Consider the following 19,145-nt stretch of genomic DNA (forward strand, 5'->3'; position numbering starts at 1 on the left):
TCAGATTTACAGAGTGAAAGTATTGATCCATGCAGCCATATACATCAGCAAAAGTTTTACACCTTAGATTTTTAGATATCTCATCATGATAACCCATGCTATAATGAACAATTTCAAAGGCCTGGGTTGCGATTAAGTATTAACGATTCTTATGACAAACATATCTGAATCACCTCAAGAACTAGCTTGCCTATAGACTTATTGCATTGAAGAAAGGATTAAGAATCTATTGAGCTTGTTCTCGAGTTTGACTCCTCTTGCTTCTTTTCCCATCAGTGACTGACTGAAATCAAGACTTATCGTGTACCCTATGATTTCTGTTCTGATCCGTCTATGAAATGGAGCTAAACGCAAAGTTTTGCGGCTATTCTGTAAGAGGAAGGAGCTAAACAAAGATTCAAAGGTTATGGGAATGAAAAATAGTTTGGATATTTTTGCTGACGGGTTTTGGACAGAGTTCATTTTATCGGCTACAGATATCAATTTTTTTAGAACAGATTTTTACAAGTCATGACGAGCTTTGCTCACCAAAAGAATTTATGCAAATGAGGCTGAGGCAGATCTGAGATCCGCCTGGCAATTATTAACTGTAAGAGAAGAACTGACTTCGCGCCCACAGAACGACCGAGGTGTTGCGGATGAATTTTCAGTAATTACTTTTTTGGCACTTTTCGGCGTCCAAATTGCATGGCGAGAGTAACCCAAAACCTTAAAGCAGACACAAACATATCGCTTTCACTTGCTAATTGAGCCCTCTCGCTTTACTTTGACAAGCCTATGGATCATTTTACGCATCCCTGGTGAGAATTCTTTTCTTGAGCAAAGCTCGTCATGTATCATTCTCAATGAAACAGCGAAGACAAAAAGTGTGAAAATTTACTAATCGCACGCTAAAGGATATCTTGTCAACAAAGACAATGAAGAAACTTTGAGTGAGTCGACGTTTTTTTTTTTTGAGTGTGGGTTATCAGTGCGGGTAATCTGTTGAAATTTTTTTCCCGTTATTGCAAAAATCGATCGATGCGGGTAACCTTCTGCGCGGGTAAATGAACGGAAATTACGGTAATATAAAATAAAAACTAAAAATTTAAAAATCCCAGCTAAAATTCAAGTATTCAATGAAATTTATTTACAAGGTTTACGTATAAAATATTTTTGATTTTGTATTAACATCAACATGTAGTAATAATAGAATTTGGAATTTGATTTATTTTTCTTTTCTTGTAAAGTTCATACGAATTAATCTTCAATTACAGCTATTCATATGAAATAGTCACAATTAATCATTACATGACTGGTTTGACACAAATTGCGAAAAATCTGTTAATTCTTTTCCATAAAATACAATATGAGCGTTGTGTAAGCTTAATTCAAGCCGTTATATCTATTCTTTGACAAGATTTTGATCACGCAACGAGTATCGCAATTTTTACCCACCACAACCTTTCAAAATCGTAGCTTTTTAAAAGGCTAAGCGACCCTTGTTTGTACCAGTCAATATGTAAACTGTTGTCCCTTCTTTTAATTCCACGGCGCCAACGAAACACAATAAAACCCATCTTTAGAAATATTCTCTTAAGCAAAACAGTTAAGAACAGAAATAACTTGACGCACGAGCGATCAACCGTTGAAAAGTGCATTCAAAGATGAGCGCCTAATGGAGTCTTCTCTGTTTCCGATCACGGGTATGATCACGTGGATCTTTTAGGACTTGTCATTGGCTAGCAGAGTGAATCTGCCAGCTGGCCTGATTGCAATGTTAACAGGAGAGCACAATTTTATTCTGATTTTTGACCGACTTGTTCTCTGCTTCTGGACTCGAAACTCACTTGAGTTGTGTTCATGGCAAAGGTGAGAAATAACACAAGCCAATCACAATTTTGAATGCCATTACAAATCGTCTTTTACCCTCATTTTTAGAAAATACAAGACAGAAGCAACTATATGTGATTACAGAGGTGTGTTGGAACTCTGGTTCACAAATGGCTATGCACTGTCCGAAGTATGAAACAATTTTGTAGATAGAAGAACAACGAGTAAATTTTAGAGCTGTTATTATTTAATTTTGACTTGCACTTTTCATTTCTATATAAAGAAGGACTTCTATTTTGCACCAAAAATAAAAAGAAGTAATATTTTTTAGGAGGTCTAGTAGAATTGACAAATAGTTAGATGTGGCTAGGGGCAGAGATTCAGTTGCGTAATAGTCCATTTTACAGTTGCGTGCTTAGTTGCCAAGCCCTTGAACAGGAATGAGGTTAAGGGTGACTTTGTTATGATACAAATGTTGCTACTTTTCAAATGTAAATTACTTTGTTATCACCCTAACTAGATACTGGTCTCTATCACAACATGGTCACCTTCAGCCTCACTCCAAATCAAGGGCTTGGCAACTTAGTATATGCACAACTGTAAAATGGCCTGTTGCCACTTTTCTCCACTACATTTGAATTTCCCACAATGTAACAATATTTCAGATTTCTGGAAGCAAGTGTCTTTAGTTTAAGAGAACTGAGAGGTGCTTTGAATGTTGTGATGTTAGTGTGTAGTTTTAACTTGTTTGTAATTGTATGCCAGTTCTGAAACCATGGATGGGGGAAAATTTTAGACTCTTATCAGAGTTCATTGAATTTAATCAACAGAAAACGCAGAAGACGAAGAGATTCCACAGAACTCAAGAACAATCGTTATGCTGTGGCTAACTCCAATGACAGTGGGATAGGAGATAAGGACTCTCTTGACCATGTGCCTGGGATCAAGTATCTTCAAGGGCGACGTGGATCAGAAGGTTCGGAATCATGGGTTTAGTTAGTATGGAAAGCTTCTTGATTAGTTTTTTGTACAATGCATGCTACAGATCTTCAATCAAGGATTGTCCCACAATTTGGGATAACTTAATGGAAGATTTATCTGCTCCAATAAGGTGATCAATGGATTTCTCTTGGTTTAGACCTTTTTATTTCAGCAGATGAAGTCATTAGCAGTAAGCACTTTAATCGAATTTTTAGGAGAAATTGCCCCCAAAAACCTGGAAAAAAACGCCATTGTGTGCTGAACGTAGATATTAAGGCAACCAATAACCGAAAATAGACAATAATGGGAAGTTGCTTTAAGGTGCCTTAGTCCAAACTTAAAGTGTTAAATTGATGGAAGCATAAAATATAAATTTAATACATCTTAATTCTGTAAGATGAAATTCAATTTTCTGAAAACATTATTTATTACAATGAAAGTATACATGTTTGTATAATTTGACTGAAATTGATAAATTTCTCTTCTTTATTGCAACTGTACATTATAAAACAGCTACTACTGTATATCTTAAAAATAATGTAACCTTTTTCTGCCAGCAAAAAAATTTCATAATCTGTAAATATAATGAGAATTGCCATTAAAGCTTTTTACAAGTAAAGAGTTTTGGAAATAATTGGTTTAACAAAAAACATGATATTTTAAAAACCCTTATACCAAGTAATGTTAATTACAATACTGGTCAACGTAGTTCAGGTGTAAAGATTCAGTATGGAACTAATGGAGAAATAGAAAATGTCAAATTTGGAGAACCCAGCTTCAAATTCATTAGGATTAAAAATTGGCTGCAATTAACACCTGACTAATAACAAAGGTGTAACCATGACATGGTGCCAGTAGGGAAGTTTGAAATACTAGAGTTGGCAATGAAGCCCAGAGATTTTACTCTTAACCCTGTACACCTCAACATCAGTATTTGTATTCTCCAAACTGTGCTCTTAAAATTTTCCATGATGCTGACAAGGAGAATTTGTTTGGCAATTGAGAGCCTCTTAAATTGGAGATCATTTTCACTCGGGGATTAATGTTTTAAGGTTTCCTCGGAAAAATTTTGTGACAGCCACTGGATTGGTTGAAAGGTCAAACCTTTGTTAATAGCAATCATTATTGATAAAACGATTCCACTGTAGAACAGTGTAATATTGGAACATTGGAACAGGTGTCTGGTGGACAATAAAATGATAAATATTGAGGAAAAAGTCCTAAATTATGTTTATACTATTAACTTGTCAAAATATTGTGGAGGAGTTGAATGGTTCCTCATGAGATTGAATTTTATCTTAACATTTCAATTCATTTTCAGTTCAACTAAGGTTGCACTTGTATAACTTTTTATTTTACTTTTTCACGCTTAAATATTAAATTAAATGTTAACTTTTTAAAATTTTTATTTTATTTTTTATTAAATTTTCAGTTTTTGACCTTTGATTGTGTTTTAATGGTTTTTATTGGCAGATGCTACACACACATTTTAATTTAGTTTTTCTTGCAGCATGTGACATGCCTATTACACTAACCACACTAAACTAACATGTATAATTAACCTTACAATGAATGCCTAATCATTTTTTCCCACTTTTTTGTGCAAATATTCATGTAATTATAACAGTTTTGAATCATGCTAACACCTCACTATCATCTGAAATCTATAAGATTTTTTGAATTTGGGAGGTTTTTTTTTCTTAATTAATGTTTGCAAGACTTCAATATGACGAACATAAGAATATATTCATAAATATTGTAAATAATTAAATTTTGAAATTATCAAATTATCGTATAATTATCAAATGCAATAATTTACCTGAACACTGTAGAATTTGATTTTAGATTGAATAATCCCACTCATGAATAAAATGCTGTGGTGCAGTAAAAGTATTCTTAAATGAGGCTTCTTGATATTGCAAACAACAGGAATTGAACTGCTTTAAATAATGAATAAATTTGCACTTAATTAAACAAATTTTATTATCAATTATTGTCTTGTTTGAATGAACCACAAGAAACCTTTTATTTTCATTTATTCATTGCAGTAAGTTATAGAATGGAGTACTTATTCATTTATAAGTGATTTATTATGGCTTTCAAATCGTGAAAGCACATTGCCCATTGAAAAAAATAAAGTGAGATTTGTGGTTTACAAAATTTTAGGAAATTTTTTTTATCAAATCTGAGTTTTGTGGGTTTTTTGGTACCTTCACTTCCTGTCTAATTGCAAATTTTAGAAAGATATCAAACAGAAAAAGTGTTACAACTATTATTTCACAATTGCTTCCAATCCCTTCTGCATACTCTGAAGGATTGCCATGCTTCTTGGTTGGCTCTAGTGTCAACAGTACTTGTTGAGTGATGAGAAGTTTATTTCACTGTAAAATGCACTTGTACAGATGGGTAATAATGATTTCCAAACAGAACAATTTTCCGTTGAGTTTTGAAAGCGACCCTGGTTTGCTTTGGGTTTGCCTTACTTTAATCTGTGATTGGTCTAGAAAAAACTCACGCCACCATTTCAACCAATCAAATACAAAACTTAAACCAATCCTAATATGATCACTCACGTTTTCCCGCGCTTCAAGCAGATTGCCAGTTTTTACTTTAAGTTCTCATTGGTTGAACATGCCGTTAACATTTGCTCTGATTGTTAGTTGCTATTACTTTGGCAAATGTTCTTTAACACACAATTGAAAACGGCTCTAAACTGTAATTTTGATGAATTAGGCTCAGGAAAAAATTAATGCAGGGTACATTTTAAAAAATATATATTTAATTTTATTCCGAATCCCACCAGAGAATGCTGAACATAAGTAACTTTTTTTTATATAAAGATTTAAATTACATACTTAAGGTTGACGAATGATGTAATTGACTCAGAGGTAAGTGGAAGTAGCTGATACATCTCAAATAAATCTAACCTAAATGATAAATAAATTTTTTAGAAAAATATTTTCAACAAACACGATGTGTGCTGGGAGATAAAACATCAGGAAACTCTGAGGCCTGGAAAAGATGCACTTTAAGTTCAGGTGATTGCTTAATTAAGAACAATAAATAGATGATAAAGAGTAATATGTAAGACTACAGTACAATTTTTCTTACAATACTCGATGAGGTTAAATCAGAATTTGAGTGTTCCAGTGCAAAGTTTCAGCTTTGTATTTAAGTAAAATGCTTGTAGGATCATTCAAATTGAATATTAAACATAAAATGTATGGTAGGTAGGTAAAGCTTATCCCAGTTTCCATAACATGAGGTGACAAGGAGTGCTGGATGGGATGTCAGTCTATTGTAAGGTTACCCTTTTATAATCCTGGGTGCGCACACAATGTTTGGGTCACTGCCCAAATGTTCAAAGGTCAATTAGCACTAACCCAAGGTTAAATTTTAATCCAGGTTTGTTCATTCCTTTGTTCAAAGCCTTTTTGGGATAATGTTCTCCATTCTTTTTAGAGCAATGAATTTTCTTTTAAAGCTTTCAGAGCTGAAATCCAATTTCACACTAACCCTGGGTTATCTTAACCCAGCTTTAAACGACCTGGCCTTGGTCTCCAACTCGGTAATTAAAAAGCCAGCATTTTTACAAGCCAGAGAATAAAGCTTTAATGATTAAAATGAAAATCTTCAATTACAAATTTATGACCTTAAATGTTTTATAATTGACAAGACTGATCAATTCACTGGCTATTGACCCGTGAATTTGCATCTACTGTTCCTCACAGATACAGATAGTTGAGGACCTCTACTGTTGCACTACGGTACTGTTCGAATTATTTTCCTCTAGGTCATTGTTAAACGAAAACATTGCACACCGCAAGTCAGGTAGAGAGGGTTGGAACTGGAATTGTTTTATGAAAAAACACGTTATCCTATTGGTTGGGGCGTCGGACTCAGGGTTCAGGGGTCTGGACCTGGTAGGGTCGTTGTGTTGTGTTCATGGCCGACACACTTAACAATCACAGTGTCTCTCTTCACTCACGAGTACAAATGGGTAGCAGTGATCTTTTAGGGGGGCTGGGTGAACTTCTAAAGTGGCTGACTAACCTGTGACTGGAAACAGGTGACTAACCATTCTTTCCATCCATTTGCGACGAGCTTCAGCTGGATGGGCTTCTTCCTAAAAGTACAGATGTACCGTTTGGGAAAGGTGGTGGAGTGGGGTGGGAAGTTGTTACCTGGTAAAGGGGGTGGGGTGGGGTGGGGTGAGGAGTTGTTACCTGGGAAAGGGGGTGGGGTGGGGTGAGGAGTTGTTGCCTATTTAGAAGGCAAGGTGCCAACTGTTGCATTCCTGTTGAAATAGAAGAGATATTGACATACACAAAAATCAAGAATGCTGAAACTTTTGCGGTTGGACAAAGTTGTGTCGCTAATTCTCCCTGTACACTTTCTACGAACCTTGATTGACTTTAAAAATTTTACAAACAGGTAGAAGTAACTTTAAACTTTACTTGTGATTTAAAGCAAGTAAGAAATGAAATCTATGATTAAAATGATCTAAAAGGCCTTAAAAACCTAAGAGCCCTCAAAACAAGATGGTGTTTTCAGCAATAAAGTAGAGTGAATTTGTATAAATTTAAAATCCCTATCATCTAACGAACAGTAGTGGTCGGGTGTATTGGCTGAAGAAAAATACATTAAACTTAAGACCCAGTTTGCCAATCTGAATGACCCACATGGCAATTCAGGTAAAGCTTAGGTTTAAAGGTTAAAATAGCCTTTTCCGGGAGAAGAGTGCACAAAAAAGACAGTCAGTCTTGGAGAAAAAATATCTTTATTTCTGTGGAGAAAAAATGCTGATCAATCAATCTGGTTAGTCAGTTGATTACCACACTCTGGCGTCACACACTTTCCAACCAGTCGTTTGGTCTTCACCAAATCCGAAAAATTCAGAGGGATGCCAATCGTTTTCTTAGAGTTATCATATTAACCTTAAACTCATAGCCAAAGTTTGAAAAATTCATCATCATCATCTTTGAGCGATGAAAATGTGTATACTTTTTTTTTAAGTCAGACAGATCCTGCAGTCATTATGATGGGTGAAATAGAAATCACTGGACGTTCCTTAATGGATATATCTCGTGTTACATAAAATCTTGTTTCTTTAAATTTGCAGATGTAGTGGGTCCAGGAAAGTTTGTAACAATCAAACCCATTCCTATTGAAAAGCTGAGAGAATACTGTGAAATCAATCAAGCTGATGGCAACAAGGCATTTAAAGAAGAGTTTGTGGTGAGTTAGTAGCTAAGGGTGAATTTCTACAGAAGTCATTTTTGCCAATAGATAAACGTCATCCTCTGAGAATGATTGCTTATCATTACACTTGGTCGTCAGTTCTCTTCAAGGATTTCGGTTTGAGATCGAGGGGACAGACGAGAAATTGGAGGTTGCGAGGGGAAAAAGAAGGGGGACTGAGGAGAGTAACAGAGGACTTCCTTTAACCCAGGCTCTTGCCGTTTTTCGCTCTATTTTTTTTTCCTCATTTCCATTGACCAAGAACTCGTCTCCGGCAGCTTATTAAACTACTCGTTGGGTCAAACCCCACTTATTGTTATAAGCTGTACGCTGAATCATAACTTCTGATTTTTTTGTTGATTTTTCCAACTGCAGTCCATCAGGGTATCAGGAAACTTCACATGGGAGAGCAGCCAGAGACCAGAAAATAAAGCCAAGAACAGATACAAGAACATTATTCCATGTAAGTCCAGTACACCATATAACCAGAAGCTAATCTCTATAATTTAATTAAAAGGGGCCCAAAATTACCAACCCCCCCCAAAAAAAAAGAAGAAAGAAAGAAAGCCAGAGAGGGGAGAGAGGGTTCTGCCCCTACCCCCTACCCCCTACCCATTATCACTCCCGAATCTCAGTTACTCGGGTATTTCCTTATGACTATTTCTCGGGTCATACAATTATTTATTTCCGTTAAGAATTAAGATAATTTCCCTTTCCTTTTGTTACAGGAACAAAATGAAACGTGGCAGGCGCTGCGTATGATACGCATAAGAATATACCACACAGGTGAATAGTGCTTTTCGCCCACGCTGATTGGCTAGTTCGAAAGCGCTTAGCAAGTACTATTCATCTCCCGGGCAGCCGAAGAGACAAAATCGCGCGTCAAAAATTTGATTTCTAACATTTTTGGTGTATTAGAATAGAGAAACTATATTTTGGTTGCTGTGTGGTATATAATAAAACAATTATTCACCTCAGTGTTAAGTGAAAGTGGTAGATATTTACCTCCCCGCTTCGTGGCTCGGTAAATATCCACTACTATTCACCTCCACTTCGGTAAATAATTGGCAGCTATCTGAAAGAGTGTATATTTGTCGGGCATTAGGCTTTTTGAAAAATTTCACGTCAGGCCAACCGTCATAATTGTGTTGCTCTTCTTTGACTCATTTGCAGATGACCACACGAGGGTGCAATTAGTGGAGTTGGATGGTTATCCAGGAAGTGATTACATCAATGCCAACTTCATTGATGTAAGTACAACAACAAAAATAGCAACAGTAACGATATGTTTAAACCTTTATTCCTTTACAATGATGGGTATCTAGTTTTTCCTCTCGAGATCATTGCCAAATCAAAAGTCCAGACCATGAGAATTAAGGAAATGATTGCCAACTACAGAAGCTCTTGATTATTACGTATTCTCTCTGTCAGTTCGATAGGAATTATGTCGTGCACACCATGGTGAATATTCAAACTGATATTTGGGTGTTATGAGCGTTGGACTAAGGTGTGAGGTTTGAAGCAGTTATAGCAACGACAACAGTTGTACACAGTTGCAAAAATCAGGTTGTGAAGTATCTCCCATGAGTTGCACTCAGGTCTCTCCTGGCCTGGCATTGTTAACTGGACTACCTGATAAGTTCCTTATTGACTACTATTTGTTTATTTTTTATTTTTAGGGTTACAATCATCACTGCAAGTTCATTGCTACACAAGGTTTGAGTTTCTTTGCGTTCTTTCTGCTTCAATGGAACAACTTATCTTTGCCATGGGAATGTCCTACTCGATTGCTATCAATGATGCTGAACGTTCACTCATAATATTTACTTGTGCAGTTGGGTTTTTGTCATGGATTCTAGGACGCTACCAATTATTAAGGAATTTTTGTAAAGTAAATGTAGGCTGGACGCCAACGAAATGATCCCCTACCCAGTTTTGCTCGTTTGAAAAAAATCAAAAGGTATCAGAGACGGACGTATGTTATGGGGGCGTTAACGAGGCCTTTATTTTTCCTTTCACCTGAGGTTTGACCTCAGGACTCGACAACAGCTCTTGACCATAGTGCCACATATTGGGGTACGAGACAATTCTCTGACCCACCCACCCCCCCCCCCCTCTTTTGCCATTCCGCTCCGCGCTGGCAATTTCTAATCACGTCTTATACATACATTTCAGGTCCTGTTGCTAGCACATTTGGAGACTTCTGGCGAACGGTCTGGGACCAAGGCGTTTGTATCATTGTCATGGTTACAAACATGGTGGAAGGAGGACGGGTAGGTTAAACTACATTTAAACTGAACTTTATTTTGATAGTATGACGGAGACTGGGCCTGAACGTAGTTGAGTTTTGATTGACACTGCACGCCAGTGCAGTGATGCTTGTCGCCTTAGAGGGAGTGTTTTTTCCTAAGAAAAGGTATAAGAGAACAAAAAACGTTTTTTTTTATAGCAAGAAAACCTGTGATTGTGACTTTGGGATACTAAACTCCTACTGCCACCAAGGCAATCCCGATAAATACATAGGTCATAGGTAGAAAGAACCACTCAGAATGCAAGTAGAATTTTAAATCAAGAATACTTGTCTTTAGATAAAGTGTCTGAAGTATTGGCCGAGCGCCAGTCCAGAAATGTACGGTCCTGTCCTGGTTTCTCTGGGTGATGAGGAAGAACTTGCTGACTATGTGATTAGAAAGTTTTCTGTTCAGATGGTGAGTTTGTTTTGGATTATTTGTACCTACGTTGCTTTCAGTGAGATGGTCAGTGAGCCTATATGAGTCCGTGAATGATTTAGTCAGTTGAGTCAGCCAGTCATTGAGTCAGTCTCTGAGGAGGTCAGCCAGACAGTTAGTCGGTGAGTCAGTCCGTCAGTCTGTCAATCAGCTAGTGAGCTAGTCGGTCAGTCACTCTATGAGTCAGCCAGTCAGTTAGCCAGACAATAAGTTGGTGACTAAAACAGTCAGTCAGCGGTGAGTCAGTCAGTTAGTCGTTCTGTCAATCCGTTTGTGATTCAATGATTTCTTGGACAGTTGAAGTCTGAGATCTGTGAGCTCGTTTGAAGTACGTGTGTAAAAAAAGTACAAGATATCTACCCAGCTACATAGGATAAAACAGGGAAACTGCGAGTTGACTAAGGTGCATGTAAGCTAGAATACTGACTTTCCTTGTTATCTTTCTTAGACCTCAGACACAGCCGAGTATCGCGCTCGTGAGGTGATACAGTATCACTTCACGGCTTGGCCTGATCAGGGGGTCCCTACCCACGCAACCTCCTTGCTTGTGCTCCTGAAGAAGGTCCGTGCCTCTGTGCCAGAGGATTCTGGGCCCATTTTGACCCACTGCAGGTAATGAGATGGGACATTGAAAATAATTTTTCGCAGCTGTCGTCCGTTACGTTCTAACGACAGCCACAGAAATGAGTCGAAACATTGCGGCGAGGTAGACGGGCAAAGTTCCCTTGAAAAATAGACGAAGAGGAAATTTTTTTTAAATTTGCGTTTAACCTGTTTTATATGTTGTATTGGAAGTTTTTGTATCCTTCTTCCTCTTCGTAGAGACACTGTTGTTATGATAAAAGATATTTATTGGCCTGTGCCATTTATTTTGCAGTGCTGGTGTAGGACGCACCGGGACATACATTGTACTTGACGCCATGTTGGACCAAATAGATGCTGAGGGGGTGGTAGACATCTATGGTGCAGACAGAGGTATGACATAATTTAACGCGGGGGGGGGGGGGGGGTAAGGGATCGGAGGAATTTAGTTGTGTCACTTAAAATATACTTAATGCCCATAGGCTCTAGAATAAAAGACTCTCAGACCCCCCTCGATAAATATTGACTGATCCCCTTGTCTACCCTTAAAACCATGAGAACCCCCACCCCCCATGAATACTGACTGATCACCGTCCGTTTCCGTTAAAAACCATGTGATCCCCCCTCCCCCTCCCTCTCAATAGAAAGGTTTCTTAGGCCCCCCCTCCCCGTGCCATAAATAATGACTGGTTCCTTTGGAAGGACTTCTGATATAAAGATTTCTTAGACGTGGACGGTTTTATTTATTTATTAATTTGTTTAATCTTTCTACGACAGGCCCAGTACGTATTTATCCATGACGCTCTGGTGGAGTATGTCACATGTGGCAGTACAGAATTTGCTGTGCGTGACCTACCAGAGAATTTGCGTGTTCTTAACACCATTGATCCAGACAGTGGAGATTCGCTTCTGGTGGTGGAATTCAAGGTATTAAATTCTTTAAACCAGTAGATTTCGTGGAGTTCGTGAGAGGGTCTTCCGACCAATCTGGGGATGCAGTGAGGTGTAAACAATTATTAGAAAGTACTAGACTTCTCAAAAGTGTGTTTTTGTGAGGTTTTGATGTTTCACCGTTCAGGAGACAACACAGCTCCTTCTGATCATAATGTTTGATTCAGCAGTAATCTGCAGTGAGAATTTTGATTCTTGTGACACTTAGTGGTTCAAGGGTTAGGCGATCTTTCATCAATTTCTTAAGGGTGTAAGCCGATGTCATTTTGGAAACTTAAACTTCTTTAATAAGGGATGAAAGAAGCTCAAGGCTTTATCTTAATAGTTTTCTACGGATATACATAGGCATACTGAGCAAACAATAGCTAAGGAATTGAAAGTGCTTTTATTCCTTTTCCTGGTTTGTGTCGTTTCGAAGGTACTTTGTGAAGAAGAGTTCTCGCTTACAGTATTTTATTAATAGTAGTAGCAATGTTTTACTAATATGTACTCATTGATTGATGTTATCATGCAGAATCTTGGCCTGGGTGACTCAGATCACGATTCATTCATCAGCGCCTCTCAGCCTGAAAATAAATCCAAGAAAAGATTTGCCATACTCCCATGTAAGTTGAAATTGTTTGTAGAGAGTCTTTTTTCAGGTTTCTGTTTTGCAATTGCTTGAATTTCAGTCCACCTGCGATGATCAATTCTTTGCTTCATTTCTCTGCCGAAGGGTCGATGTAGTTTATTTCCGTAAGAATTGAGAACAAAATAGATTGCTTCATACGTAATATACATTACCTTTATATGATTCTATTTTCTCTCCAGTTGATCGATCAAGAGTAAAACTGTGGCCTTTCACGTGTATGGTGGGGTCTGATTACATAAACGCAAGTTTCGTAGACGTGAGTACATCATTATTCTAATAATAATTGTTAATAATTATATCAAAAGCATAGACTAGCAGGTAGTGAAACCTTTACACCCCAACATCAGTATGTATATTCTCCACACTGTTTCCTCCACACATTTCTTAAGGTGAGATGAACAACAGCTTCCCAAGTTACTCATCATTTTCTTTATTCTCGTGACCTTAATGTCTGCTTTAGGGGTGAGATTGTGGGGAGAAATTAGATGCTAATCATTCTTAGGAGTCAAAGGGTTAAACTTATCCAAGAGAGTCATGTTTAAACTACTGAATATGATGCATCGAAGGCAAAAGAAAAGAAAGAGAGAAAATAAGGACGAGAAGAAAATGAGATTAAAGTTATTGGAACCGAAGTTACGCGTAATTGTGTTCATCATTTATTTAAAACATCTACACACCTACGGTATTAAACATGAGTAGGAAAGTACATATTAGAGAACGGAAACTTACAAATAAACTCACAATACGGCAAAATATATACCTTAACGGTGCATCGTTTTACAGGAGAAAAACAAAAACGACGACGCTGCTTTTTACAAAGTGGACATGAACATTGGTACACAGGACTAAATTTTTACACAAAACGTGACAAATTACTCGACTTAATTACGTACATCACGCAACGATACAAACATCAACCACAAGTACGCAATACAACTAATGAAACATACAAACACTCACTGGTAATTAACACGTAAACGCAATACACACAGGAAACGGTTTGACAATAAGTTTCACGATTACGGATATGATCAGAATCAGGGGGTTATCTTGGTACAACACCGAATTCTCTTGACTGGTTTGAAAACCAGAGAGATAGGAAGAACTCACGCTTAGCCTTCGGGTTTCGGTTTGTACTACAAGTGCCCATAAATGTTTTTGGCAGTTGTGTGTTGTTTTCATTCCAACCACACCGTCTCCGTTGTTTTTTTTTTCTATCTGTTTTAGAGTTTCCAGCAGCGCGAGGCATTCATTGCCACTCAGGCCCCGTTGGATACTACGGTCGTTGATTTCTGGCGAATGACCTGGGAATATGAAGCTAATTGCATTGTCATGTTATGCACACAGAACGAGAGAGAAGAGGTTCGGGAGTTGATTTTTGTTTTAAGTCTGATATCTAATTGGGTGCAATTTCTACTCAACGTTTCCTTAATTTTTTGTTGGCGGGCTACTTGGCTTTAGTGCAGACTTCTCTTTAATTTTCAGTTGTCTGTGTGTTTGTTTGTTTGTTTGCCTGATTTACCTGATTTGCTGCATTCATTTGTCGTTTTCAGGGAATCTGTGCATCTTATTTGCCTCACAAAGAGGAGTTCATTGTTTATGGTTTATTGATGATCGAGATTGAAGCGGAAGATCTGAGAAATGGTTTCTGTAGAAGACAACTGAAAATTACGAACACAAAGGTGAAAAAATAAACATTTTCTTTTTGCGTTCGTTACGATGGAAAGAAAACTAAGGAAAACTATATGGGTGTGTTTGCTGTATTGTGCGTAACTTGATGTCTATGGTTTGAAGAACCTTTGCCGTTACTGTTCCAGTGAATTGACCAGTAATGAAACCTCCATACAGGAAACAGCGGTTGATACCATCAGCCGCTGTTTCCTGAGGACTGGAAAAAGTGTCTCCAGAACAGAGTTGTCTCAGTAGAGAACGTAGCATATAAGCGACGTATAACTCACCGTCGGGGTTAACCCTTTACACCCTAACATCAGTGTTCATATTCTCCTTACTGCCTCTATACATTTCCTGAAGCGCTGACAAGGAGAATTTGTTTAAAGATCAAGAGCTTTATGAGTTGGTGATCACTTCCTTAATTCTCATGACCTTAATGTTTGATTCAGGGGTGATATTGTGAGGAGAAATTAGAAGCTGGTCACTCTTAGGGGTTAAAGGGTTAAGGCTTGAAAAAGGACCCTTGGATAAGAAGTTCCGCGCGCCAGCGATCAAGCCAGCTTTTCTTCATGAGTTCTTAACGGTGCCGCATGATAGTCCACTTTTTTTCCGACTGTCTGTCATTATCACTTTGGTTTTGGTCGCACGACACTAATTGAAACACGCTCACGATAGCTTTAAACATCGTATTCGATAACATCGTAGCTTGCAGAGCTGGCGTAATTGTGGCGAGCGAGGGCTCGGAATTTTCTTGGTGAAAGTAAAAGCGGCCATTTTTTAATTTTACAGAAGCGGAAGGCTGGGAAGAGAAAGAAATTTGAATCAAGAGGGGTGAAAGACGGTCTAAAAGAAGGAGAGGGGTGGGGGCTGGGTTAAATAGAAATTCACCCCTTTCTCCGCCCCCCTTACCCTTACCGTCCATCAATCAAACATGGCCGGTCGAATAGCCGATCGCGAGCTTGCAACATTAAATTGCCTTAAAAGGCACCTTCCCTACAGGGTAATAATATCGTGATTCAATGCTTTCTCTTGCAGAGCGGTGAAGAGCGCACCCTTTATCATTTTCATTTCACGGACTGGGCAGAGCGCTCAATTCCTCTTAATGGTGTCGGGCTTCTTGACATGATGAAATGTATCACAAGGGTGCAGCAGCAGACAGGCAATGGACCAATAGTCGTCCACTGCAGGTAAACCCTTTGAAAGTATCACATGAGACGGATCAATGTCAGTATCTGAGCAACTGCGCACCTACCCCTCCCTTAACCCAACATTAATCCTAACTTGTTATGAGGTGACTGTTTTTGGGTTAGGGGAGGGGTAGGTGTGTAGCTCTTCTAATACTGACATTGATCCCATCAAATCTTGTAATTTTGACCATTCTCTGGATTGACACCAATTTCTTCAAATGTTCCATCTGCAAAATAAGATGAGGTCGTGCAATTTTTAGGTCCACATCTATGTTGAATTTAAAAATCATCCGCTGGAAAATGCGCAGTCCCACGTTGCTTTAGGCGTCAATAGGCTCATTTATTTTGTTGTCTGTGTTCTAGTTCTAAACTTTGCGAATTTGAATATTTAGACCAGCGAACTAAGATTTTGCTCACTGGCTTAAATTGAATTGCGAATGGCAGTTTTGATAGTTTCAACTAAATATTTTCAGGAAACATAAACACGTGGCCCATTGAACGTTGTGTAGTACGGTAATATTTTATAATTTGGTTATTATTCCATGATAAGCAAAGGAGACGAATTTCATCTCTGGTTCCCTCTCTTCTAGTGATGGAAGTGGTCGTACTGGCACTTTCTGCGCCATTAATATAGCGCTAGAGCGGGTCAAACTTGATGGTTCAGTAGACATGTTTCAGACCGTACGGCGCTTGCGTACTCAGAGACCTCTTATGGTACAGACAGCGGTAAGCAAAACCAAATGATGTTACTCTTTATTCCAATAAGCATCTTAAACGTATTGTGACTCTGAGGGGGAATATAATAACGGCTGAAACGAAGTTTACGACCGTAATCTTCTTTTTCTTGTACGAATCCATGCCACGATGTGTCACGTTCCTTTTTTTCGCTTTAGAAAAGAAGTGATAGATTGAAGGAAACGATAAAATGAAATAATGGCAAGAAAGCAAATATTTAAGACATAACGATAAGCAGTTTACGAATAAGGACGCTTTTAAATGAAGAAGATCAACAGGGATTGTAAAAAACAAATTTGAAGAATTTGTTCAAAATATTTGCAAGATGCACACGACAGAGCCGCTTGTAAAGATGCTTTAAGATGTGATAAAAAAGATAATTTTTTGCATGAAAATGATCAGTTAAAGCCTAAGATGATTACTGATGAGCAAAAGGGCGTAAGGTGTATAATACCTCTTTCAGACCCTTGCCCCTATCTCCATTCTCGTCTCTAGCCAACAATTACTTTCTCTAGGTTATTTAAGTTCAATTTGCTCCTTGCTATTTTGTGACCCATTTCCCCTTGCATCTTGTGGAACCTTGAAAAGCGTGTTGCTGTTACGCAGCGCCGACGATCCTCGACACAGTTTTTTACAATTTATGCCAGGTGGAACTACTAAATTAAAGTTTTTGAATGCATAATCATTAGGTAATTGATTTCTGTGGATACACTTTATTATTCTTGTCATATCGGCATCTTGCTAATCTTTGACTGTCTTTTCCATTACAGGAGCAGTACAAGTTCTGTTACGAAATGGTACGATTGTTTGTGGACTCCTTCAGCGATTATGCGAACTTCAAGTGATGCGAAAATACTGGAATATCTTCACAAACAAGACAAGTGCTATAGAAAGTGTTGCACATTACGTGAGGCCTCTTGTCTCAGAGAGCTGGTAGAGCCCTTTAACATTATTTATGAAAAAGATTCAGTGCCATTTTTGTTGGAGAATTCAGCACTATTTCTCATCGGATAGAGAGAAGAGACAACTCAAGAAATGGATACAGTGATCTTTTATTCTCGATGAATGACACACCCCCAAAAAAACCCTGTACGGAAAGAGAACTTCATGCCATATCGAAGTGAAGTTCATGAGTTGTTGGTAGTGGTTCTTTGAAGTTAAAATGTGCTTCCCAAGTGCACTTTAAAGGAAAGGAACGATTGTTTCGATCACGGTAATAATTTTGTTTCTGCAATAATGTTTAATTTTCATGGGTATTTTCTTGGAAAAGTGATGTAATAATTAAGATATTTTAAAATTGGTGCTAAATTGCTCAGACGCATAATTCTAGAATCTCTGTAATTACAACTGGACCTCACTTGACTTTTCCACGGTTTCATTAGGATTTCATCCCTTTACAAGCGCTCGGGATGTCCCGATAGAAAAAGTTTTTCCGTGATAATTGTTGGGATGTTCTGACAGCAAGTCAAGGGATATTTTTGTGTAGTGCTATTTTTAATGTAATATTTTGTATAGCTTCAAAGAAGGCATGCGCGAAAATCTTTTCATTTTTGATGCTATTACTTATTTTATTCATCCAATTGTATAAAGGCTTTCAGTCGAAGAGAACAAAAAGGTATTTTTAAAAGAGTTATTTCTTTTGTAGCAAGAACTTTTTTCAACAGTCGTCAAATTTACAAGATGCAAACGACACAAGGAAGTGTAGAATACCTTTGTAGACAGAATTTGTAACACATACCAGTGCATAAGGTATTTTTGCAGCGTGTAGAAACTTCAAACCTATGACTCGGATGGAGAGCCGTAGTTTTTTCGCAATTTCTCTCACGAATTATTTTTCATTAAACAAATTCGGAGCCATTGAATATGCATCGCTCCATATTTGGGTCGTGGGAAGTTTTCATGGTAGCATTATGTGCTTCAGACTCGTTTCCAGTCATTAGGAAGGTTTGGAGGAAAGCGCATAGCATCAGGGGAAAACGTAATCTTAACGTCCTTTTCAGCATAACATGCAATGTTAATTATTAAGACAGCCCCCTGCCCTGGGCTTTGCTGCCATTCGGTGGCAAGAGGTATGACTTGTCCTCACAACAATATAACAATAGATTCAAGATTAATTTTCAAGGTCCAAATTCCCACTCTGCAAAATATGGCATAGTCTAAAACCTTCAAATATTTTTACCACTTCGGTTTTGGATTACAAAAGCATTTTAGTAATTTAACAAGTGGTGCCCAAGTTTGGTAAGTCTAGTAACTCTAGTTCGTCACTATATAGCGAACAAAATCGAATAAATATGCTTCGAAATCATTGATTGTATTAGTTGTACGTGCTGTAGCTTAGAGTGCGAATTCTGCAACGGTAAATCAACTGGGCTTTTTCGGTTGTTATTTTGTTTACCAACAACAAGGTTCGTGCAGAACCTGTCGATCAAGATCGCTCACCAAAAAGCATTATTCATCCACTTTGAGCGTCCTCGTTTGATACCCCGCATTCCGCTCGTTGTGTAGCTCTCCGCGCATGCCAAAGAAAGTTTGGGAACGGACAGACTCGCTCGATAGATGATCAAATTCTCTTAGCCACGCAGATGCGTTGAGCGCTTGACGCGCGTAGTGGACTCTTGTATGACA

General features: G+C 38.0%; 1 protein-coding gene across 1 annotated transcript; it reads left to right on the forward strand.

The window, feature by feature from the left end:
- The first annotated feature begins 2,636 nt into the window (after positions 1–2,636).
- LOC131775081 (receptor-type tyrosine-protein phosphatase alpha-like) lies at positions 2,637–18,825 on the forward strand. The gene is made up of 19 exons (XM_066158979.1): positions 2,637–2,807; positions 2,966–2,983; positions 5,745–5,831; positions 7,916–8,031; positions 8,410–8,497; positions 9,208–9,284; positions 9,714–9,750; positions 10,210–10,307; positions 10,623–10,742; positions 11,212–11,375; positions 11,641–11,726; positions 12,073–12,272; positions 12,811–12,901; positions 13,107–13,183; positions 14,155–14,289; positions 14,481–14,609; positions 15,634–15,785; positions 16,376–16,511; positions 17,291–18,825. Exons 1-19 carry the CDS (start codon positions 2,744–2,746, stop codon positions 17,363–17,365), a joined length of 1,950 nt encoding a protein of 649 aa, XP_066015076.1. The 5' UTR covers positions 2,637–2,743; the 3' UTR covers positions 17,366–18,825.
- Positions 18,826–19,145: the final 320 nt, after the last annotated feature.

Source organism: Pocillopora verrucosa, chromosome 12 (genome assembly GCF_036669915.1).
Source record: "Pocillopora verrucosa isolate sample1 chromosome 12, ASM3666991v2, whole genome shotgun sequence".
Classification (NCBI taxonomy): Eukaryota; Metazoa; Cnidaria; class Anthozoa; order Scleractinia; family Pocilloporidae; genus Pocillopora; species Pocillopora verrucosa.

What these genes read in the sequence shown, in the direction of transcription:
- LOC131775081 (XM_066158979.1), top strand. Translation starts at nt 2,744, where the DNA reads ATGTGCCTGGGATCAAGTATCTTCAAGGGCGACGTGGATCAGAAGGTT. An exon ending in CATTTAAAGAAGAGTTTGTG is followed by an intron (nt 8,032 to 8,409) that starts GTGAGTTAGTAG and finishes TTCCAACTGCAG; the next exon opens with TCCATCAGGGTATCAGGAAA. An exon ending in TTCTGGTGGTGGAATTCAAG is followed by an intron (nt 12,273 to 12,810) that starts GTATTAAATTCT and finishes GTTATCATGCAG; the next exon opens with AATCTTGGCCTGGGTGACTC.